This window comes from Nicotiana tabacum, chromosome 7 (assembly GCF_000715075.1).
Source record: "Nicotiana tabacum cultivar K326 chromosome 7, ASM71507v2, whole genome shotgun sequence".
In the NCBI taxonomy this organism is placed as follows: Eukaryota; Viridiplantae; Streptophyta; class Magnoliopsida; order Solanales; family Solanaceae; genus Nicotiana; species Nicotiana tabacum.
Window position 1 is genome coordinate 142,226,258 of NC_134086.1, and position 17,794 is coordinate 142,244,051.

The following is a 17,794-nucleotide window of genomic DNA, read 5'->3' on the forward strand; positions in this document are numbered from 1 at the left end:
AAAAACATGAGTTGGGGAAGGGGTTTCACAGCTGAATGGATGATCAGATTTCTAAGGGCTGATTCGTCTTTGTGATTAATACCCACTTCACCATTTTTTTATGTATAAACACTTATGCATCTGTTATAAGAAAAAAATTGAACTGGATAGGTACAATGAATTCAGCCTTTTATGGATGAAACGGAAATAATTTTGATATGAATTGGGGTAACATGTTTACCCTTTAATGGGTATAATGAATTCAGAAATAACATGTTTTAGGGAAAAAATGGGTAAATAGTTTGGACCCTATGGGTAGGAGTAGTAAATAGTTGGGCCCGAGCATTAAAGAGTAAATAGTTTAGGATTAATAGGTACAAAGTGAGATTTTCTCAAAAAATAGGATTTTATGAAAATTTCTCAAAAAAATATGACCGTATTCAAATCACTTGTAGGAATTGATAGAGCCCATCTCTACACTTTTTACTGGTCCAGGCCCACGGTATAGATGTCTAGGTTCTTACTAACCCAGCCCATAGACTTTTTCCGCAGACACAATTAGGTATAAATCTCAGCAATCCATCACATGCATCTTCCTTTTTCTCTTCAGCTGGTTGAGGCAGCTGAGCTCCGCAAACTAAACCCTAGCTCCTCCGCCCTCCTCCTTCTTCCACTTTCTCTTCTCTCTCCACTAACACACAACTTAACCTATTTTTAAGATCGGCATCAAAATTAGATTATCAGAAAAGGTAATATCCGTCCCTCTGTTTTTTTTTTTTTTTTTTGCTTTTGCTTTTGCTTTTTTATCATTTCTAAAGTTATGCGCTTATTTTGAACAGAGAAGAAACGATGTAATGCGATGTGCTCAATATAGCTTCTCTCGAATCTATACAACGTTATTTTTATTTTATATTTTTACCTTTTTAAAACTGCTGATTTTGGTTCCTGTTTAATAGATACTTGTAATTTCTTCTATTTGCGTCTGTGTTGGTGTTTTTCCTCCCTATTTGGTCGCCTTGTTATGAAAAGGGAATCAAATGTTTAAATGCTGATTTTTTTGGTTCTATTTTGTTAGCTTATTCCTGAAACTTATACCTGTGTCTATGTATGTTTATGTGTTATTCTCATTTTATTAATATGAAGAAAATTTTGACTAAGACTTTGGAGAAAAGGTTACTCATAGTACTGCTCGGGAAGTTTCTGAATTTCTAATTTTGTTTCCAAATGGATTGGTACATGTCCGCTTTTAGACCAAAATATCTGTTAAATTGATGTCTATGATTTTGGGGTCGAGAGTAATGTTGTATATTTTTTAAGAAAGTGGAATGGATTTATCGACACTGTTTGGACGAAGTAATTGTGTGTGTTTATATAAGGAAAGCTGATTTCATTGGTACCGAATGTACATAGTTACTTTGCATGTATCTGAGGATATGATCAAGGTCATGGATTAAGTATTATGATGAATTCTTTTGATTGTAGCTTGGCAAAATGATTTATTGATGCTCTATAGTTTCAATAGCTTTATCAGCTGCATTTTTCCATGGAGAAAGATTGACGTTTTCATATTTTCCTTGGAGTTAATTATAAGCTTCAGTTTCGATACATGCAATTATGTTCCAGACCAAATTTTTGGAACCTATTCAACTCAGGTTTTGAAACGTATTTTTTAAGGAAAGCTGTGTGATTTTGGCAGTCTTGAATCATTTGACATGTGATAAGTTTTTGATTGCCCAGATTGTTTTTTGATGGAAAGTGGTGGTCGTTATAATCATTTTATTTTCTTGCTGCTTTCAAACTGTGATAAAGTATATCAAGATATCAAAGCAACATGGTCCCCTCTACTTTCTTAAAAAAAGGCAGACCTCATGCACCCCGCAGGTTTGGGGAACGACCTTGTCCCAAAGGGTGTGATGCAGGCAGCCTACCCTGATGCAAGCATCTCCTCTATTTTCATATTCCAACTTTTTGCCTCTGAAGATGTTGTACTAATCTGACTCCACTTTGTTTTTGTGCCTTAACACTTTCATGAAATATATCAACCAACTACACCTGAATGCCATCCTGTGTCTTTTTGTTCTATTTATGGTCATTTCAATTCAATACTACTAGACAAATTAGGAGCTTTTTACAACTGGATGTTCTTTAAATATCAGACTTATGCCTACACGGACAGCCAACAACCTTTCAGTAGCTATCCACACAAGCATATAATGTTGTGTAAATAGAGGCCAGTAGTAAGTAAAAAATTGGAGGTTGACCCTTTGTAAATGTCACAACTGCGGACCCATACAAGTTTTAACCAGAAGAAAAAAAAGACTCATGCATCTAATGTATGTAACAACCCAACTAAGCCTGAATGCCAAATACCTGGTATAGCCATAAAGTATTCTTTTCTTAGTATTTTTTCAAGCTGCTGCATGCAGTAAGACATGCACTTATTTTGTGATGATCACTGACTATTATTCCCAGTCTCCACATTGTCGTTGACTTATTATTTGATGTGTCATAATTATTTTTCCTCATTATTGCAGGTTGGAGACTGTAAAAGGCTGCTCTCATCTCCTGCCCCAAGTGTAGTAGTTGGTAGATGTGTTCATATTCATCTTCTAAACTTGAGGGCTAAACTTTCTCTATGGCTTCCAGGAGTAGCATCCGTCTTATTTCATACTCAGAAGAGCTTATAAATGGTGAACCAATCTATATTTCCTCAAACTGCTTTCCTATTAAAGCTCTCAAATATGAGCCTGCTGGGCTTGCTTTTCACTCTGCTGCTCTTAGACTGAGTGGGCATGTTGAGAAAGAAGACTCCAAAGACAGTAAAGAAGATGTTCCTACTGAAAAGGAACAGTCATTTACATATTCATCAGAATCATACAGCTCTAAGGGTAAAAAGAAATCTTCAACTGGGGAAAAGGTACAAGATCATTATGCATTGTTAGGGTTGAGCCATTTAAGATATCTTGCTTCTGAGGATCAGATAAGGAAGAGCTATCGTGATGCTGCATTGAGGCATCATCCTGACAAGCTGGCTTCTCTTCTTCTAGCCGAGGAAACTGAAGCTGCTAAACAAGCTAAGAAGGAGGAAATAGAAAACCACTTCAAAGCTATTCAGGAAGCATATGAGGTTCTTATTGACCCTGTTAGAAGAAGGATTTATGATTCCACAGATGAATTTGATGATGAAATTCCAACTGAATGTGCTCCACAAGATTTTTTTAAGGTCTTTGGACCTGCATTTTTGAGGAATGGACGTTGGTCTGTCACCCAACCTGTCCCTTCATTGGGTGATGAGAATACTCCAATTAAAGAAGTGGATAGCTTTTATAATTTCTGGTACAGCTTCAAAAGCTGGAGAGAGTTCCCACATGCTGATGAGTTTGACCTTGAACAAGCTGAATCTCGTGATCATAAGAGGTGGATGGAGAGGCAGAATGCGAAACTGTCAGAGAAGGCTAGAAAAGAAGAAATAGCTAGGGTACGCACACTTGTTGACAATGCCTATAAGAGAGACCCTAGAATCCTGGGAAGAAAAGAAGCAGAGAAAGCAGAGAAGCAGAAAAAGAAGGAAGCTAAACTACTGGCAAAGAAATTACAGGAGGAAGAAGCAGCTAGGATTGCTGAAGAGGAAAAGCGTAAGAAGGAGGAGGAGGGAAAAAGAGCTGCCGAAGTTGCTTTGCAGCAGAAGAAGTTGAAGGAGAAAGAAAAGAAATTGTTGCGAAAAGAGCGGAGCCGTTTAAGAACCCTTGCAGCTCCTGTTTTGTCCCAGCATTTGCTTGGGCTAGCTGATGATGATGTAGAAGGTCTATGTATGTCACTTGACATTGAGCAACTGAGGAACTTGTGTGACAATGCTGATGGAAAGGATGAGCTTATGATAGCTGAACTTCTCAGGGAGGCACTTGGGCATGACCACAACTCAAAATATGAGAATAAGTGCGAAAAGATTAAGTCACATCAAAATGGTTCTCTGGAGGGTAAAAGACAAGTTCCTCTGATGAGCAGTGAGAAAAGGGAGAAACCTTGGAGCAAGGAAGAAATTGATCTTTTGAGAAAGGGAATGCTGAAATATCCTAAAGGAACATCTCGAAGATGGGAAGTTATTTCCGAGTATATTGGTACCGGAAGGACAGTTGAAGAGATCCTGAAGGCTACAAAAACAGTTCTGCTCCAGAAGCCTGACTCTGCTAAAGCCTTTGACTCCTTTCTCGAGAAGAGAAAGCCCGCACCGACTATTGCATCTCCTCTTTCCACAAGAGCAGAAGTAGAGGGGGTAGAAAACAGTAGCAAGCCTGAAAGTGAAAGTGCTAAGGCTGATTCTCAGGAGTCCCCCAGTCAAAACACATACAGCCAGAACACTGAGGATGAACCTGCCGCCAACGGGGTTTCCTCGAGCTCCGATTCAGACATATGGTCTGCTGTTCAAGAAAAAGCTTTAGTTCAAGCTCTGAAAACCTTCCCCAAGGAAACCAGCCAGCGGTGGGAACGAGTTGCAACTGCAGTCCCTGGGAAGACCATGAACCAGTGTAAAAAGAAGTTTGCATTACTCAAAGAGAACTTCAGGAACAAGAAAGGTGCAGTGTGAGGTTAGTGGTGGTTGAAACTTCTGAGTCTAGTTTTTCCGATTTCTATCTTTTTATTGTTCAGGAGCAGCCGCAACAAGCTCACATGTGAAATGTGACAACATACCCCAATCCACTTTCGCGGCCATTTTTGTCATTAAGCAGTAGCATTTACATATCTTACTATCAGTACGGCATTGTGAAGTTACTATACTGGAATACATTAATATTTGATGGGAAATACCGATGATACCTAAAGTTATGCATCTTTATATTTATTTTGAAAGTTGGCCTCTTAATTTAGATTCTCTTTCCTTGATAAAAAAAATTGCTTGTTTTCATCCCCCTCCCGTTTGGGTCGAGTTTCTTTGACCCTGTATTGGGGGCTTTTATGGGGGCTTTTATAAATCTGGGCGTGTTTGGTAACTGCTTTGGGGGCTTTTATAAATCTGGGCGTGTTTGGTAACTGCTTTGGGGGCTTTTATAAATCTGGGCGTGTTTGGTAACTGCTTTGGAATGACCCATTGTGGGCTCGAGCCACATCATTGTGATGAAAAATTGTGATGAAAAGGAGTAAAAATGAGTCCCATGGAACTTGTTGAGTAGATGCAGAAATGAAATATCTCTTTCTACAGAAGTGGACTCCACTTTATGATGGATTCAAGGGGGAAATGGCCTATTTTAAGGACAAAAACCTTGATGTTAAGCTTTGCGTTTTCTCTTTTTGATTGTATCAGGTTAATTTCTACTTCATTCGTGCCTGTGTCCTTAAATATTAATAGAGTTTTGGCCAAGTCATCCCGGTCCTGAACTTTAATTACCACCGTCCTAATATTTCACTTAACAGAGAAATCCCTCAAGTTTTCTGGTAAGTTTTCCATTTCTAACAGAGCCTGTTGCTCATCCTTATTCTTTTAATTTTCTCTCCAAAAGCTCTTCCTTCTTCAAAAGAAAAACACGAGACTTGGCCAATAGAGTCTTTCCTAGTCTCTGAAGCAGAGAATACTTGGCCAACTAATTTTGGATCATCACTTGATTTCAGGACAATAAGCCCCTTTTATGTGATCGATTTTCTCCATAGCTTCTATTTTCATTTTTGCTCCCAAATTATCCATTGGGATCGGTCACCCCTCTAGTCCTCTTCATTCCAAAGAACAGTGAACTTCTAGAGAAAACAAACTCGATGATCTATAAGCCCGTTTGGATTAGTTGATTTGAAATAGCTGTTAAGCATTAGGTGCTGAAAAGCACTTTTAAGTGTTGGAGCTGATTTAATAAATAAGTAGTTACGCGTTTGGGTACAAGCGCTGATTTAATATGGAATGAAGATAAAGTTAGAAAATTTATTTGAGAAATATATTTTGTGAACTAAAAAATATCATTAAGGATAAACTAGTTAAAGTCATGGTCAAACTAAAAGAGCTTATAAACTGAAAAGCCATAAGTTGGGGTTGACCAACTTTATGGCTGATTTTAGCTTATACGCACTTGACTTATAAACACTTTAGTTATTTATCAAACGCGTAGATAAGTCAAAATGTGCTTATAAACTTAGCCAAACACCTTTTATGTCTTTTCACTGCAATGAATTTTCATTACCATTGTATTTGTACTCGGCATGTATGCGATGCGTCCCAAAGGAGAGAATATGTGGGAAGTCAACTGATATGTAGGTCTAACTTGTCCAAACTCTAAAAATAAACGACAATAACAGGAATCTGCCTACGTTAGAGATTCTATATCTTCAAATGCAAGGTATGGAATTCATCGGCTCCTTATTTTATAGAAATCTGTCAATGTCCCTACTGGAATAGAGAGTAGTACTGCTGGAAATTATACATGACTCGGCTTCAACAACAACAACAAACCCAAACCCAGTGAATAGATCTGGGAGGATATGTGTACGCAAACTTTACCCCTACCCTGAAAGGCAGAGAGGTTGTTTCCGATAGACAAGATGAACTTGGCTTCATATATGAAAATTGCGTTTCTCAAGAAAAATATTTTTAGCATAATAAATAATAAATAATTTTGAATACAGTATTCTTTTTTAAAAAAATAATAAAAAATTACGCCATAATATACAAGCGAAAAGCTAATGAAAACTTTTGATTTTACAAAAGACGATATCAATACTTTTATATTACAAAACTAGAGATAATAAACCCCCTATAAGTAGCATAATAAATTATAACAGCCCAAGTCTTTATCACCGCATGGAAATGAATCTTTCCATAAAAATAAACAATTCACTTGCAACAAATTTGATACCTTGTAATGATCAGAACTACTACATCAGCTCTTGTGTTTTCTTTCGTACAGCTTAGCATTGGAATTACCAATCTACAACTTCCTTATACCAGCAATCTATTTTCCTTTTCCTTTATGGCTGACTATTTAACTAGTTGGTCTCACATTTAGACAACAAGTTTATACCGTTAAGCTCACGAGCAGAATTTTACCTTAGATCGTATTTTTTTTTTGGAGATATCAGCCCCGAATAAACCATCCACATTGCAACCATTCGCCTTATAATTTCCGTGAAAATATTTTTGAAAGAAAAGGAATTTTTTTCATGGGAAGCAAGAGAGTGGTGGTGGTCCATGATACATCAAAAGAGGTAAACTGGGCTGCCATTAGAGGGGTACTTCATAATTTATGTCTGAAGGCTGGAGATGAGCTCATATTACTTGGAGTTGTTCACCAATTTAACAACTCAACTACTTCGTCAGCTTTCTTGGTCACTGTAAAACTTCGTAAGTCTTCTATACTTTCTGTTAGAACTAATTATGTAGTACAAAATTATTATTTTTTTGGTTAAATACAAAAATATGTTATAGTATCTCATTAGTTTCAACTTGTTTATTTTGTAGTGGGTCAACGGAATAGAGTAGACCATAAACTGGTGGAAGAAGAACTAGTTAAAAGGATGGAGGAGTATAATAAGAGCTTGGAGATGCTAATGCTGTTGAAACAATGTGAAGTTCAAAAGGTTAGTCTCTTAAAACTTTCACTAGTCACTTCATATTTCTTTAATTAATCCATCCACCCAAGTACGGAATTTAGCATGGACCTCTACACGTTTATTAATATTCAAAAGAAAAAATACGAATAAGGACAACAAGATCTTACCTTACTGATGTAGGATAGGCAATTATGTACTCCATATTTTAGTCACTCTTGTAAGGGGGCATTTGCTCGAATGGCCCTTTTTAAGCCATTATCCATCCAAAGGTTGAATACATATAGAGACATTTAAAGTTGGCACAATTTGTTATTTAGATATTTAAACTTGAGGATATTCCTATTAAGCATTTATGCTATCCAGAACTTGTTCTAATTAGGCACTTCTTTGACAATTGACCATACTTATAAAGTGTTTGCAATGTACTTGCTGCTGATGGGGTACATGAAGAATAAAAGAAAGGACATATATCATTTTGCGTGTAAAATAAAAAACTATTTTAAAATCTATTTAGTAAACAAAATAAAAGTAACATTATCAAATAGAAAAAAAATCCTTAATTTACACCCAATCAGAAAAGGACAAATTATTAACAAAAAAAGAAAACATTATTCTGGAAATTAGTGTTCTTGGTGTTTTTCACTATCTTCATCTGTGTTCTTGTTCCAGCCACGATTCTAATCCAAAATTTCAAGAGAAACTCCTCCAAATTTGTTATAACTTCAGCTAAAGATTCCCCACGAAGATCCAAAGACAACCCCAATATTAATTTCTCAAATTTTCATCAAATCAAGTAACCTCTTTTGAAACCTTCAAGCTTTCTTAAAAACCCATTAATGGTGATTCGATTTCAAATGAAGAATACGGTCTCACTTCGGGTTCAATCAACTGGGATGATTGTTGGTTCAAACTTTCGAGCTAACTCGATAGTGGAGGCACAACATCATTGGAAGTGGGAGAGGCAACGGTGGAAGTTTATGGTGGAGAGAAAAAAGAAGAAGAAATTAGCCAATATTCAAGAAAAAATTTCAGATTCCTAGCAGGAATTAGTAATTAACAAACTAGCACCTAATTAATTAAAGTCCTGACCAAAACATATAATGCGGGACCAAAAATCAAGTTTCCTTGAACAGATTCTAATTAAACAAAGGACCCAAAATCAGCCCTATTAATTACCGAAAATTAGTCATATTAATACTCATCTCTACCAAAATGTTTGATAAGATTATACAACCCATTTAATTACCTTCAACACACATCTCTTTTCTAACATTAATGCCACAAACCAAAAGGCATATATGTACGAATCCTCCAAAGGAAAGTATCACTTATTTTAATTTTTTTAATTGTTATTTTCACATATAGTAATAAAAATATAATTATATGAGTGAAATATTATAAGTATTTTATGAATTTGTAAACTTTAAATTATTTCCATAGTAAATGTGTGTTTCAATATAGTATATTTATACACATATATGTTATTGTTTGTACATAATGTACATCAAATATAAATTTAAACTATATCACATATACGGAGTATATATTTCAAATGTCAAATATACTTAAACTATATATTGATCTCATCAAGTATATGTAATTATACACTAAATATACATAATACATATATTGAATATGTATATTTGTTTATACGTTGTGCATGCAAAATTATATGTTAAATAGACATAAACATGTTCGGTATAGGCAAATATACATAATATATTCATTACATATGTATATATTTAAAATTACATTGTAAAAAATTATATGTATATATACACCTTCAAACATGGAATAAAAATATGAATTTACTAAGACTGTGTTTGATACAATAATGAAAAAGGGGATTCTAAAAGTGGGAACTTTCATAAAGATAGTAAGTATAGAATAATGATGGGAGAGAAATATGGAGAGATTAATATGGTTCAAAATTAATTCCTTAAATTGTGGACTATGTTTAAAATTTTGAAGAGTACTAAACGTACATGATTTCGGGAAAATGCTGTAATTGTAAATGAATGTGCTCTTTTGGAATAAAACAAAAGTAATGATCTTTATTTAAATATTATAAAAGAAGTAACTGACAATGTAAAAAACTCATAAAATAAATATGTTTTTTGGGCTCCTCACGCGCTAATAGTGGGTTAAACTCACTCTATGTGCCAACTCAGCAAGAAGAGCCTTACTGGAACAACTTTCACGTAGTGCAAGTGCTTAATACGAACACCCTTAAATTTAGGTGTCTAAATGAAAAATTGTGTCAACTTTAAGTGTCTCTATATGTGCTCAGCCTTATCTAAATTCCGATCTCATTAGCCCAATGAGCTCAATTTGTTTGCAAAAAAAAAAAAATGGGACATGTGCATAGATAGTCATTTTAAGGGATGCTATTTAGAGATTAGACAGTATTTATTTTGTCCTAAAATTTTAAACTAAAAGTCTCAATCAGGACAATTCAAGACATTTTTGTCTTAAAAATTAAACTGAAAAATTAAAATTCAGGACGCACTGTCTAATTTTTAAATAGAAGTCCTTTAAAATGGCTATCTGGTGTCATTTCTACAAATGAAAAAAAAAAAGAATCCATCCAACTACTCTTAAGGGCGGAAGTTAGCCTATTATGGATGTATAACTTAAAGAGTCGCCTAAAAGGTCATACGGCAAATGATTACTATTGTAAGAATAGTCCATACTTTTCATTGTCCATTTTCCATTCGCTCTTTTATTACTTAGGATTTGTAAATGAAAATATGAGGTGAATGCAGACATAAAACTAACCATAATCATAGTTATGCTCTTTTATTATTGAAAATAAATAATTTTTGTCTTCTGTTAAGCTTTTGGTCCAAAATTTTTTTTGTCGTTAAGAAGAAAATTGTGACACCTTAATTAATTAAACCGTTTGTCATCTAAATATCCTTACGAAAAGTTATGATATTTTTACTTAAGGGTAACATAGTAGCCATTGAGCTACGTGATCAATAACTAACTAAATACCAATAAACTGTAAAAAAAAATTAATGGGTGAATTTGGATCAATTTGTTCGACAATATGAATGGACAAAAAAAATGTAAGAAAGAACTAAATTGAGCAATTGCGGGATAATACATTGACATATTTAAACATTTTTCCCTGTAGAGCTTCTTCACTCTTACCCAGTGAAAGAATTTCGTACACAGACTATCGAGTCGAATGGAAAGCTATACATCTTCTTGACAAAACCAATCTGTTTTAATGGTGGGAAAAGAAGAGAAAGCATTTTGTCTCTGATCAATGGAAGCCAAAATTTCTGCACAGGAAATTGTACCTACGAAGAAGTAAATTAAGAAAGTTTCACACATAGAATCTTAAGTCTTGGAATTGATAGTCTCAAAATAATTTCAAGTGTGGAAAATTGGGATCTTAATTCTTTGAATATTTTTGGTGTTGCAGGTGAAGTTTCACATAGAAGTTCAAGCTGGAAATTCACGAAAGGTGGTAGCTGTGATTGCAATCAAGAGGTTGGACGCAACTTGGATCATTCTAGATAGGTTAGTGATAACATCAGGAAGTTTACAAAATTCACCGAAACCCAAATTAGGTAGCTGAAATGCACGATTCTAATTAGTACTACCATTTAGAGTTTTACAAAATTTGATATTTATTACTCCTATATCCCGTTTTGTATAACTCTGTTTGACTACACCTGTAATTGAATTGAGCAGAACGGTGCACAAAGCATCTCGCGTTCACGCAAGGTCCGGAGTAGGGCCACATTCTTAGGTGTTATGTAGGCAGTTTACTCTAATGCAAGTGTTAGTGGGAGTAGAATGGAATATAAAGTAATAATTGAAAAGTTAGTTTGATGAGAAACAACAGCAAAGTAGAATTTGAATAGTTAAATCTTGAATGATTGAACTTACTGAAGAAGTTGTACAAACTAATAGTATCTATCAAAATGAGTCAAATATTTTAAAACGTCCGAAAATAGAAAAAAGGGTTGTGTAAATGGCGGAAGGAGTATTACTATCTGTATTGTTGGGTTACTGGTTAAGGTATCGTCAGTTTGAACCTAGTGGCGGAGCCACGCTTGCCAAAGTGGTTCAACTAAATCATCTTCATCGAAAAATTGTACTAGGCATATAGGTAGTTTTTCTAATGTTTGTATATGTATAAATTGTTGAATCCTATAGACACAAAATCCCATTTGTTTGAATCCCTTTGACGAAATTTTTGTTTCACCACTGCTTGAACCTACGTGAAGCTCATAGGATAAAACATTATTGCTTTGAGGATTTCTTTCTTTTTTAACTAACTTTAGATCTTATAACTTGGTATTTAATGTTTGTAGGGAAATGAAAAAGGAGAAGAGGTACTTTATGGAGAAGCTATCATGTGGAATATCAAAATTGAAAAGTGACAACTCCATAGAAGATGTAAGAGGGTCACTAATATTAATGGAGAACACTGATGTCTCCCTTACCATAAATAAATTTTCTTATGATGAAATGATTCCAGGCGACGATGACTCATCAGATGAACTTACTTCTCCTCAGCAAGGTAAGTAATATGTATAATTACCTCTATATAACTGAAATTTATATCAAAGTAATATATTCTCCTGTCAATACATTTTTACTTATGTTTAACGGTGCTCTAACACCATTTCTTTATTGATGAATTGTAGACTCGGAAGTTATTTCTCGTGTGACAACCTCAAGCAAAGAACAAGCAAGCAGTATTCTAGGAAAGCCCTCCTCAGAGTTTTGTGAAAACTTGGTAAAAAAATCTTCAGCAAGTGACCTAGTAAATTCAAGTTCAAGCTTGGAAAATCCTAGTAGTTCCTCAAGTTCTTCTCAACAGAAAGCAAAAATAACTGAAAAGTCACTTTCCCACATCTCCAACAACCAAACCGAAAAGCATCAAACTATTGACAAAGAAAAAATGGAGATGATTATTGATCAATATTTTTGTGGTGCAATATTCAAAACACCTGAATGTTCAATTTGTGGGAACAAAAGGCCAAAGATGGGATGGCATAAAGACTTCAGTTATATGGAGCTTGAAAAAGCAACAGAATGGTTTTCCAATGAGAACTTTCTATCGAAAGGTGGATTTGGTTCTGTTTATAGAGGAGTTTTAAAGAATGGGCAAAGAGTTGCTGTAAAGCAGCACAATGGTATGAGCCTTCAAGGAGATAAAGAATTCAAGTGTGAAGTTGAGGTTCTTAGCAAGGCTCGGCATCCAAATTTGGTAATGTTGTTAGGGTCTTGCTCTGAAGGAAACCAAAAGTTGCTTGTCTATGAGTATGTTTGCAATGGTTCACTAGACCAATTCTTGTCAGGTAAATTGATAATGCATTAGTATCAGAATAGTAAAACTCGGAGGATCGAATGACCCACTAATACACCTAATCCGTCCAAGTTGGAACATCTATATATGCTGACACATAATTGTTTTATACTTTGCAGGAGATATAAGAATGCCTCGCAATTGGGAGAGGAGGATGAAAATAGCTTTGGGTGCTGCCAGAGGATTAGAATATCTTCACAAACATAACATCATCCACAGAGATATCAGACCTAATAACATCCTCATCACACATGATCATGAATCACTGGTATGTTTTCCATGGATTAATTATATCCATAGTATATTAACAAATACTATGTTACCTCAGAATGTTAACATACGCTGCTATTCATGATTATGTAAGATGCACTAATTAGTAAGCTTAGTTATAACCTTAGTTTGGTTCAAGTAAATTAAGGTGAAACGCTCTGTGAAATGTGGAGCGATTAAAATGGACATGATCATAAAATGCATAGATAATTGACATTCATTTAGCTTAGGTGTTAACTAGACATATATTTTTATCTAACTATATAACATCGATCACGTAGCTAGGAGATTTTGGACTTGCAAAAGCTGGGTATGATGAATCACAAAATTCTTCTGGTAACGATGTGGTTGGCACTCTTGGATATATGGCACCAGAATATGCAGCAAATGGGAAGTTCTCAACTAAAACAGATGTTTATGCTTTTGGGGTTGTCCTACTGCAGCTGATCACTGGGCTGAAGACCACAAATAATCATCCTGAAGATAAAAGTCTTGTTGAATGGGTAAATTTAAAAGACCGTCTCTTACATTTTACCATATAACGCGTGCTTGTTTCGTTCTGAAAAATGATACTGTATAGCTCGTGAGAGAAGTATTTACTCTTTTCTCCTTCTGTTTCTATTAAGCAAAATTACAAGGAATATATAAAGTAGCTAGGTGTGAAATGAAAATCCCCAAAGTCATTTAGTTACGAAAATGTAAAATGTATTACATAATAGAACATCCCTTTTAAGTGCAGGCAATGCCTCTTTTGGAGCAAAGAAATTATCCTCGTCTAGTGGACAAGAGGATTGGGGATTCCCATGATTTCCATCAGCTATTTTGGATGGTTGAAATAGCAGAAAAATGTCTCAAAAAGGATCCTAATAAGAGGCATACTATGGAATGGGTAAGTTTTGCTTGTAGCGTCAGACTAAAATGAGACTTATTTTTCTCTTGAATTTTTCTGATTCTATAAGATATGATTAGTAGATCCATCATTCTTTTTTCTTAAACTATTATAATCTTCATTAATATGATCTTAAAATCCCGTCATTTAATTTGAGTATCCCGACACACTACCCTCCCCGGACCCCTTGTGGGATTACATGTGGTATGTTGTTGTTTGTAAGGTACTCCCTTCGTCTATCATATATGACACTCTTTACTTTATGGTTTTTCCCGCACTGTTGACTCATTTTTTTTGTTGGTATTGTAGTTTCTTAACTTACTGATCGATATATTTTGTTAATGCAGGTAGCTAAAACTTTGGGCCATATAATGGAAGGAAGTACTGATAATTCTATAGATTTCAACCCGATAGAATCGAGTTCATATGTTAATATAGGTGACAATAATAATAGTAACTACAGTAAACAAGAGGATGTCAAAGGTAAAGAAGATGATAAAATCCTTGGAACAGAAGCAACATCTTCATGTTCAACTTACAGAACATCTTCATCAAAAAGTTGGAGTCCTTCATCATCCAATACTCAAGAAGGATATGAAAGAAAGAAGATTCATCTCAAACATAAAGGACCATCTCCAAACAAAGGGAAACTACTTTATGAAGAGATGATTCATTAACTTTGTTTTGATGTGTTTTGTTACATGTGTAAAGTTATTTACTTACTATTATTTTCTGATTAAGTTATCTGCTTAAGTGACACCTGTTTGAGCAAAAAAGTGTTAATCTTTTTACTTAAACCAATTAATGATGAATTAAAGGGCGAGTTTTAGTTGAACTTAATAAATTCTAAATTAAATATAATATGATACTTGCGAGATAAATAGTGCGTAAGAGCATTAAATAATAGATTTAATACTCAATGATTGATAATGAATATGATAACATGAATATGTAGTAAATGTATATAATGGCAATAAGTGTAATAAGAAAGGATCTACCACCCAATTATTGTATGATTGGAATATTCCCTTCTTCTGCCAGCGATGCGGAAAGTGAGAAGTGAAGATGGATAAGGAATCTTTGGATCTTATGAATAAAGATTGAACAATGTGTGCGTGAATAATATAATCAGTGAACAAGACAACTTTTGTATATTCTCTTAAGTCAACTTTTACAATGTATTTTTTCTCAGAAAAATCTAGTTCCCCCTTGCTCTCTATCTCTTGCTACTTATAAGGGGTTGATCACGCCCAACTATGCCTTATAAAAAGACAATGCGGACGTTGCAAATATAACCTGAGTATTTATGCCCGGAGTCGAATCCACAGAGAATTAACCTATCAGTTCATTTCGTTGGACTTACTAAATTCTTTAGAATCAACTTCCCCAAACATTGTGAATAACAGTTGATGGTATATTTAATAACTAAGATTGAAAGTCAATAAACAGTTGTAAACTAAATAAGCTTAAGTTATGAACAATAATGAGAAGGTTCTAAGGTAGTGATTTCCCCTATTGATGGAATCCCTTCTGTTTATGTTTCATATAGATTTACCAACACATCTCTATCAACCATGAGTACTCTTTTTACTGTGAATCTCTCTCGAGTAATCACGATAATTTACTAGACGCGCTCTCCCGAGACAGGCTAGCTGGCTTTGTTTATTACAGTTCACTTTAGATTGCACCCAAGACTTCGTTATCCCTAATCACACCTTTAAACCCGCAGTTATAGATCCCTCTTATACTTTGGGAGTGATGTTGTTCAACAATTACCTAAATATGCACTCTCTCCCAAGTTATGCATACTAAATAGGCACAACTAATTGAGGATCCTGTCAATTAACTACAACAAACACGTAGTTGAACAAATAGAGATTAAACTGGCAAACTATATTAACATAATCAAGAAGTTCATCCTTCAATAGGTTCCATCAAAACCCTAGACAAAGGATTTAGCTACTCATGACAATGGGTAAATAAACTATGAAAATATTCATGATCAAAATTGCAAGAAAAATAAAGAGAAGAAGAAAATATGATGTTTTGGGTGATCTCTCACACTTGTTTCTCATCCAAAGTATTTTCTAAAACATTCCCTTGCCTCCCTTGGAAGAGTTCTATTGTTTAATATAGGGTTTTGGGCTAAAAATCTCGTGTTTTGCACTTCAGTCCCTCAATTTTTCGCTTCCTATCGCGGTCCTACCACAGTTACGCCAGGACCGCGGCCAACTAGCCTCTCAGAATCTGCAACAGCCTTCTGCCGTGGTCCGACCGCGGTTACGCCGGGACCGCGGCAGTCCATCTCCAGTTCTGGTTTTGCTGCCTTCGCGTGGTGCACTTAGCGGATATTGTACGATTGGCCTCTTTTTCTCCGTGATTGATCCCAAAAATACTCTATAGACTTCTTTTATTGTATATAGCCTGCAAAACATGAAAAGAACTAATTAGAGCATTTTGTTATCACTTTTTACCACAAAAACTATACAAGAAGGTGGTTCTTTAGGGCCTAATTATAGTCCAATTCACCTATTATCAATACCCCACACTTAAATCTTTGCTCGTCCTCGAGCAAGTTGAACTACACTTCTAGGCCTAATCGTTCGATGCATTACCCAGTTTATGTCACACCCGCCATTATGAAAGAATAACCTAAGCAGTGCAACAACCACACCTCAGATGAAGACTCTAATGCCATGCCATACTCGTGCTTACTCTAGTTACTCTAAACAGAGGTGAAAACTTGCTTTTTGTTCCTGAGTCACATGCCCTCACATAACATTTCTGAGAGAAGTTCCACACATAAAATCAAGCAACAAGGAACTATAGATAGAACGAATCCACTCACTCTCAGCAAAGAACATTCAAATGCCACACAGATACACCATAAGCTTGCCCTTAGTGTAATACTCTACTAATCGAGTTGTTCAGTCCAAGATCAAGAGGTCTTTATTTGGTTATAATGTAGGCTAAGGGACGGGTAGGATATATTTGGATATAGTGACTAACCTCCCTAAGCACTTTTAATACAATCGTTCCCTTTATTCCAATTTCCCTGTTCAACCCAATCATTCTTCCACACTTGTTTCATAGGCTACCCCCACTTTTCTTTAGGTGCAACTGGCCTCTTTTATTTTTTTTTAATTTTTTTTTGCACCATTCAAGTATTTTCCTGATTTTCCTTTTCCCACTCCATTACTACCCCACACTTTGACTTTTATATGCTCTTTAACGATTCAAGTGCTTCTAGGAGGTACATGTTCAAATAGTCAAACTATTCAAACACAAGGATGTAGGTTGTTGTAAGGTTATCAAAGAACAGGCTTCAGGCTCGAAGGGGTTAACTATGGCAATACGTACATGTGGATTCATAATTATACATGCTACACAAGGAAATGCCTCAATCATCTCTAAGACCAAACAACTTCTATTTCGTTTTGCAAACACACAGGGCAAGTTCTAGGTATCGCATGCAAGCACAGAATACAAGTATTATCTCACACACACTTGGCATGTAACTCATTCCGAATTAGTTTGTCAACACACTCACGTGAGCGTTCAAGAAAGACAAGGTGTGCAGAATTAAGGCATAAAATTACGAGTCTACAAACGAGCCTAGACGTCGCACCCTCAAGTTCGTTTTAGTTATTTGCAGGTGTGTACATTACGGGTTGCATTCTTGCCTTCACCCATCTTGGTCCAATAGAGTCCTAAGGGTCCTAAAATTATTAAAGAAAAATCTACCTAACCCGGTTCAAGAAAAGCCCTTGGAAAAGAACCGTGGTCAAAAGAAAAAC

General features: G+C 35.3%; 2 protein-coding genes across 3 annotated transcripts; both read left to right on the forward strand.

The window, feature by feature from the left end:
• The first annotated feature begins 529 nt into the window (after positions 1-529).
• LOC107817162 (uncharacterized) lies at positions 530-4,819 on the forward strand. Its single transcript, XM_016642938.2, has 2 exons — positions 530-728; positions 2,514-4,819. The coding sequence occupies exon 2, from the start codon at positions 2,615-2,617 to the stop codon at positions 4,562-4,564; it is 1,950 nt and encodes a 649-aa protein (XP_016498424.1). The 5' UTR covers positions 530-728; positions 2,514-2,614; the 3' UTR covers positions 4,565-4,819.
• Positions 4,820-6,804: 1,985 nt separating this feature from the next.
• LOC107817161 (putative serine/threonine-protein kinase PBL5) lies at positions 6,805-14,754 on the forward strand. 2 transcript variants are annotated; one of them, XM_016642937.2, is made up of 9 exons: positions 6,805-7,297; positions 7,415-7,533; positions 10,940-11,037; positions 11,838-12,046; positions 12,174-12,830; positions 12,958-13,106; positions 13,390-13,611; positions 13,848-13,997; positions 14,345-14,754. In XM_016642937.2, the coding sequence occupies exons 1-9, from the start codon at positions 7,117-7,119 to the stop codon at positions 14,672-14,674; spliced, it is 2,115 nt and encodes a 704-aa protein (XP_016498423.2). In that variant the 5' UTR covers positions 6,805-7,116; the 3' UTR covers positions 14,675-14,754. The 2 variants fall into 2 exon arrangements, with proteins under 2 accessions (XP_016498423.2, XP_075073880.1); XM_075217779.1 differs by lacking the exons at positions 6,805-7,297; positions 7,415-7,533 and adding an exon at positions 10,617-10,824.
• Positions 14,755-17,794: the final 3,040 nt, after the last annotated feature.

Coding starts and splice junctions, on each gene's coding strand:
- LOC107817162 (XM_016642938.2), top strand. CDS start 2,615: ATGGCTTCCAGGAGTAGCATCCGTCTTATTTCATACTCAGAAGAGCTT.
- LOC107817161 (XM_016642937.2), top strand. CDS start 7,117: ATGGGAAGCAAGAGAGTGGTGGTGGTCCATGATACATCAAAAGAGGTA. Junction 7,298..7,414: donor CTTGGTCACTGTAAAACTTC/GTAAGTCTTCTA, acceptor TTTATTTTGTAG/TGGGTCAACGGAATAGAGTA. Junction 13,998..14,344: donor AGAGGCATACTATGGAATGG/GTAAGTTTTGCT, acceptor TTGTTAATGCAG/GTAGCTAAAACTTTGGGCCA.